Genomic DNA, 6,947 nt, shown 5'->3' on the forward strand with positions numbered 1-6,947 from the left:
CTCTGACTGAGCTGCAGTAGGTGGAGGAGGTCCGTCTCTGCGTGGAGGATAGCGGTTTCAGTTCCAACAGAAGAGACGAGTCAGCGCTTCTCTCTCGTTCTGTTATTAATTTCACACTTGACTTAGCTGTGAATTCTGTCGAGCTAATGTGGCGGAGCCCGGTCGGGATGCCTATTGTAACCACACACACTGTACACACCAGTAGAGTCTAATGAGCAGCAGCACAGCAGGGAGCCAGGGAACGCTGTAATTATGAGGCACAGGAAAATCCCACACTCGCAGTCGACTGCCAGATCCACACAGGCCGACAAACACAACGATACCGGTGCACTGATGACTCCGATGTGCCAGAGCCATTCGTTATTCCACGGACCCGCCAGTCCATTATCTGCACACAGATGCTCACACTTACAGCCACTAACACAGACACATCAAGGTTATGACAGTACCATCATTCCCGACTGAGACTAAACCAGCCATTAAACACAATGAGGGGAATTTACAGGGGTGTGTACAATTAAAACAACATTTGAACCATTTCAGTTACACCTTTTAACTGATCTGTGTAGGAATGGGTGTGTTGTTGTGCTGAATTAAGGACGGACACCATAAATCTCTCTAAGTGAAGCTGTCTAACCAGCCGGCATCATCTGGGAACAAACCAGCTCCTGAGCAGGTTTCTCTGCGTTTCACACGTGTTTTAACTAATATAGCATCAATTTAGTGCTTTATTAGTTGAACATAACAATTACAAATATCCTGAGTCTGGCCCTAGATGCACACAGTGCACAGTGATTTCCATTTGAAATACTTTCTAAACTGTCTTGGCTTTGCACTGTGGTTTGGTGATGGGAAAAAGAGTCACGTCTTTTTGTTGTTGCTGAATGCTTTGACTTTCAGTTGACATTATGTTTCACTCTGCAGAGCGTCAGAGCTTCATCAAGTCCTGGCCACTGAAAGTTCTGAGAAAGCGATCGCTGCCTAGACCAAACCCAGAGCTGACAGTCTGGGCAGTGACTCAGAGGTCAGGACCAAGTACAGGAATCCCCCTCATTACACAAGAAACACGCACACACCTGCACACTGTTGATTCCCAGAGAGTGTGTTTTGTCAGGGTGGAAACTCCAGATGTCCTGTTTAATGGCAGGGGAAACACACATTTGGCGACCAGCCCACCACAGGCCTGGTAGAGGCTAATGGTTATTGTGCGTGCATTGACCAGCTCAGGCCTTATGTTCATCAACTCCCAGACACACACACAGCCAGACAAGCTTCAGAGGCAATGTCATGCATAACAACTGGCTGTGAAACAAAGGCAGGGGCGAGGAGAGGTGTGTGTGATAGAGCTGTGGGCGTCCATGCAAGTATTCATGAGCTGGTGTGTGCGTCTCACCTGGAAACAGCAGGGTAGTGTGTGGGTTCAGAGGCTGTCTGCATGTGTCTGCAGGCGTCAGTGTGTGTCTGCAGGCGTTCACTTGGGAGCGACAATTCCAGCATGCTTGAAAACCTAGAAATAAAAACACAGTATTTTTATTATTACAGTACACACGCAGTACAGACGCTACACATTCTCATGAATAATTACCTCTGTGCTCGTTTCTGGGCAGGTGTTTCTGTTCGAGTTGGCCCCGAGTGACGCCTGTACACAGCTACATTACTTATGCTAATGTGAGTCGCTGGCGGCTCGTTGCATGTGAGCTAGTTATGAGCTGCTGGATGAGGTGGGACCCAACCAGGGACTGGAGCCTTCTCTCTAAATTAGCATCTGTTACAGTACATGCCCTTGAGCAAAACATAACGCGGGTTTCATGTGAAATCGGCCTGAATGTGCTCAGCATCTGTTAACATGCAGCACCACGTGGGTGAACAGCTGAAAATGTGGTGCACTTGTCCTTTATTAATTCTGCTTAGAAGGTCTAACTTGAGGATCTTTGGCCACTACACAATGACTCCAAGCTGACAGACCTGACAACATTCAGCCTTGTAAAGCTGCTTTGTGGAGTTCGGTTCAACATTCACTCTCCTTTCAGGTCTGGTCTGGTCTCCACCTCCTGACAAAAGCATCTGGATCTTTAGCTGCTAAAAGCTCCACTTGGCTGTAAAATCAAAACTAGGAGCTAAAAGGAGCTACAAATCTTTACAGAGCTTCAGAATTGGTGATAATCGTTTCCTAAATCGTTCACAGCCATTTGATTCAGTCATAATATAAAATATTAAAAGCCAGACTAGTCTGAGCACAGTTGGAACAAGAAAAAGTGAATGCGGCACCGCACTTCCTGTATTCACTGCCAACTATGTGGGTATTTCAATCAGCAGAGAGAAATGATTCCTCATCTTTTATTCCACTGTAGTGACACCGACATGATGAATGCTGTTTAATAACCAGACCTTTTACCAAACAGATTTTCTTTTTTTTTTATTATTATTTTTATTCTCTCCACCCCAGTAACACCGTCTGTCTCTGCCTCCCTCTTTCTCTCAGCAGAAGGGTTGGAACAACTCCCTGCGACCGATGGACAAACACGAAAACATCAAGGTAGGAAGGATGTAACATCCATCAGCTTGCAGTGATCCTGTGCATGACTGACTTCTTTCCTGTGCTACATTCCTCCATCTGCCTCCCATCAGTCATGTTTAATAAGGTTCCCCTTCCATAAAGCTGATGACAGATTGGGAACTTTTCCTCCACACTGTCACTATAGAGCCTTTAATCACTGATTCGTCTGAGGAGGAAGCGTTGATATGTGTGCACTGTCTTCACTTCTCTTTCATAATTTCTTAATTTATTAAAAGCCAAGAGAAATATCTTAAGCCCTGATTTAAGTGAACAAAGTTTGAGCAGATCTCATATGTGGAGCATAAAGACTGGAAGCTGCCTCTCTGACGCCTTTCTTGTTTAGACTGGCCTGATGTTGTTTATGCTAAAGAAAGTTTTTTAACAGTGTGTACAAGGAGTCGGCTCAGCGCTGTGACAATATGACTGCTTTAACAAGACTTAGAAGAAGCCCAAATGTCTACTGCTCCTCGAGAGACAATCCCATGGACCACATGCTGGGGATTATGGGTAGAAACTAATTGATGCTGTCTGTCAGTTTTGGAAACCTGAGCAGAGCCAAATGAAATCTGTGCTGATTATGTTTGTCCACATGATCCTAACTGGTAGAAACACCTCATGATCAGAAGCTGCAGACCTTGACTAGACTAGACGCCAAGTGCTTCTCTCTGGGAAACACACAAACCCGCTTCAGGAACTCCTGCTTTTCAGATTTCCACGTCGCATTGAGCAGCTTCCCAGAAACAAATGTGTGTTAGAGCCACAAAGGGTTTCACAAATGAGCTGATTTATTACCTCAGGCAAAGAGACCACAGCTGTTCTGAATTATACAGCTGCCTTGATTCATTATTTATCAGCCTTCGACTGAAAATTTGTTTTCCTCTGTTTCACAGATTTTTAATCATATTCCTCGATTCCTGGTTTCTAGATTCTGGCTTGATTAATTACTCATGACTTACATTCTTCAATGTTTATTGCTCATGTTTTCAGTCCTGGTTTGTCAGTACATCTGTGTGTTCAGGTTATTTTTATATTGTTTTTGTTTTATGTGATTTTCAGGGGCTGTGAATGTTTCTGTCCAACACTGGTGCAAAGTAAAACCTAGTATCTGCTGACTACATTCTGCTGTTGACATTCGTGGTTCGCAAACAATGAAGCCTAATGAATTTGTGATTTTTGCTTAAGCACCAGGATAAAATTTCCACTTCACAGGAAATAAACTCTGATGTGATAACCACAGAATTTACCGACCACATCCGGGATGATTTCACAGTTGAAACTTTCAGTTTCCCTTTAGCAGCACTTGAAGACCAGAATCTCAACTCTGCACACCAGGTGCATGACGTAACAAGCAGACTGCCTGGAAATGTCTTTTTACCAGATTTTAATAGCACCACAACAGTTTTAGCTCCTCTCCAGTTAAGGCTGTAACTCATCAGTAAACTGTTGGTTCTGTTTATTTATGCTTTAGACCTTCATGTATTTTATTTCTAGTTTAGATTTTTATTACATTGCTTTAGTTCTGTCTTTGGGGGTCAGTAAAGTCTGGATGTTTTGCTGAAGTACGTGTGCATTCCCTCACACTAACTTTACATAAACTATTATGACTAAAAAAGCCCAAACAGCAGTAAAGTGCACAGGACATGCATGCATACAGACGCTCCCTGGAAGTTGTAGTAGGACATGTCTGGTTTGTGGGGTGATTTTTGGTGCCAGTCTTTACACTCCACCGCTGGCCCAGAAACTCAGGACCAGGTTACACTAGAAAAAGGGGGGGGGTTAAATTCATAGCAACCAAAGCCACTGCCATAATCACAGCGACAGCGTGCCCAGAATAGCCACGCCAGTCACGAGCACCGCGACAGCAGCAGCCAGTCATACAGTGTAGAGAGCAACAGTAGGCTAACTACCCTCAGATAATTAGCATTAGCTGCAGTAATATGGATCTGCAGAAGAAGCAGCGACAGTGTAGGGTGTTCTTATTCACCTTGCCGCTGTCAGAGCTCGGCCTTCCCATATGGATCAGCACAAATACAAAGTACTGCACTGTAACACAACATTATTGTGACCAAATCCAGAAGTTGTTATTTACAACCAAGCTAAATTTGAATGAATGATTAAAAAAATTGCCAAGTATATAAAATTAGATTTTAAAGTGATTATCTGACGTTTAATGCTTTGAGTTCTCTACAAAGAAAATGTTGTGTTATTTGTTTATAGACTGCTATGATGTTCTATGTTGGCTATTCGGTATTGTACAGCACTTTGTGCTTAGGTGAGCTGTAAAGTGCTTTAGAAATAAAGTTTATTATTATTATTATTATTATTATTATTATTATTGACCAAACCAAATTCCAACTGTGGCCTTTGGTTATTTATTGTGCAGACACAATGTAGCACATTAACTCTTTACTTATCGCCTATATGTAAACTACACACTATAAATTCCATACTCTGAATCTCATTCCTTCTTCAGGTCAGAGGAAGAAGATCCTCTCAGCTCCTACTGGACAGATCACAAAACTCCCAGGAGTCTTTGCAGCAACCCGGCTCTGTCCGCAAGAGTCACAAGAGGAAAGGTAATCGCATCCCAGTAACACATGTCAAACGTTTTTTAAATGAGGCTGCTTTCACTGCACACAGGTGCTGTGTCTTTAAAGCTCTGCTGTCAGGCAGGAACCTTCTCTTCTCCTTTAATAGCATCGCTCTTCATCACATCTAACCAGGATTTGTCCTCTTTCTCATCTTTCTCACGCTTTTGCCTCGTTACATCTCATCTGGTCCAGTTTCACCTTCCAAGTCACATTTTCTACTCGCACACGTCTCCTGACATGCCCTCTCAACCTTTCCTCTCTTCTTAAGTACCAAATAATTTTGTGTTAACATTCAACTTTTACCATCTTTTCTTGTATAATTGCTGCACATCAGTTAGTTTGTCATCTGTCTTCCATTTAATCAAACACCAGGGCTTGAAATAAAAATACACAGCACACATACAACTTTCAGGATGATTTAAATATTCCACATCTGTAATCTGAAATAATCTGAAAACAAATTAGATCATTTTTCAAGTGAGTAAATCAACTTAAATCATCACAGGCCAGCACCAGTGAGTCTGTTGTCCCACTGAGGGCATTTACAGAGCAGAGGTGAACTGACCTGTGAGTGTGTCGGAGCTGGAGCTGGCAGCGCAACAAGAAACGCACACTCAACTCATCCGTCGTTTGTCTCGGTTTCTCTTAAATGAAGCCTGGACGTTTTCAAGGGGGCGACTATACCTGCTAAGTTTGTCGTCCTGCAGTCAGCTTCATATTTTATTTATTGTAAACTCCTAGTGAAAAGGGGTCTTAAATCTAGTCCTACAGATTTGATTAGATCACTCAAACTTGGCCATGACTAAGGAAACCAGAGATGTACAGAGCCCTTAGTTTTGGAGGAGGAGTAGAAATGAATACATTTGCTCTCAACCATTTGGATTTTGATATAAAACAGTCAGAATGATCTTGTTTATTCCTCTCAGTCTTCACAGTGTCAGTCTAAACTGAACCCCTCCCCCCCAGGTATGTTAGTGTGCAGTGGTGACGGGACCGGCAGCACCTCCATCTCCTCTGTTGCCATGGTGGCCATCCCAGACTGCATCGACAACGCTACGCAGACAGACATCAGCTTCCAGAACATCGTGCCGCTGGGGAGGAGCAGAGGCCACCACCATGGCCGAGGAGGTACCTCCTCCCCTCCACCACCTCCCCCCTCTCCTCCCCTCCCTCACCTCGTGGGATCGTACGGGACCAGTGAGCTGTATGTCCTCACCTGTTGTCTGTTTTTCAATCTATATTTTTGACACGATGGAGACTGATGTTTGTGCCTCCTCCTCCTCCCTCCAGCTGTATGTTTGAGTACAATGACCCCAACGACTACTTCGATGTCTCGCATCACGAGGTCGACAGGCAGGATGACCTGGAGTATGAGGTGAGGGCTCTGCTGCTTTATTACCGCAGACTAAATGTCAGCACAAAACAAAACAGTCCGAAATTGTTCACTCCCTTAAACAGCAGCTCTCAACCTTTTTTCAAGTACTGAACCTGTTGTAATTAGCTTAAATGCATCAAGATCCCCCTTCCTGGGATAAATTGACATGCCCAGGTGCAGCTTTGTGACAAGTACCTGCACTGTGCATGTGTGAACCCATGTTTAAGTCATTTAGTCTGATGAATCCATCTGGAGAATAAACAACCAGCAGGGGTTCTTCACATACCTGAAGGCAACACTAAAAGGAATAAATTACAACAGTTTAGCAGAGCAGATGTGCTTCAGTTTGATTAGCTGTTTACAGGGAAAAGAAAAGGAAAGGGAACAGGAGGACAAAGTGAAAAGGACTGAGCTGGAGGATGGG

General features: G+C 43.7%; 1 protein-coding gene and 1 long non-coding RNA gene across 3 annotated transcripts in view; one reads left to right on the forward strand and one right to left on the reverse strand.

The window, feature by feature from the left end:
• The window catches only part of LOC109970987 (uncharacterized), a 32,483-nt gene that overhangs the window by 12,505 nt on the left and 13,031 nt on the right, over window positions 1-6,947 (reverse strand). Inside the window, exon 2 of the long non-coding RNA XR_002276477.1 lies at window positions 1,394-1,507. This is a non-coding gene — a long non-coding RNA (uncharacterized LOC109970987). The remainder of the gene's footprint in view (window positions 1-1,393; window positions 1,508-6,947) is intronic.
• Window positions 1-6,947, forward strand: part of LOC109970985 (PDZ domain-containing protein 4-like) — a 33,079-nt gene that overhangs the window by 12,211 nt on the left and 13,921 nt on the right. Inside the window, exons 2-5 of one of the 2 annotated variants that reach the window (XM_020618965.1) lie at window positions 2,483-2,536; window positions 5,031-5,133; window positions 6,115-6,352; window positions 6,439-6,523. In XM_020618965.1, the coding sequence (XP_020474621.1) occupies window positions 2,483-2,536; window positions 5,031-5,133; window positions 6,115-6,352; window positions 6,439-6,523 (480 nt within the window). The remainder of the gene's footprint in view (window positions 1-2,482; window positions 2,537-5,030; window positions 5,134-6,114; window positions 6,353-6,438; window positions 6,524-6,947) is intronic. The other variant, XM_020618966.1, reaches the window with a different exon arrangement.

Source organism: Monopterus albus, unplaced genomic scaffold (assembly GCF_001952655.1).
Source record: "Monopterus albus unplaced genomic scaffold, M_albus_1.0 scaffold212.1, whole genome shotgun sequence".
Classification (NCBI taxonomy): Eukaryota; Metazoa; Chordata; class Actinopteri; order Synbranchiformes; family Synbranchidae; genus Monopterus; species Monopterus albus.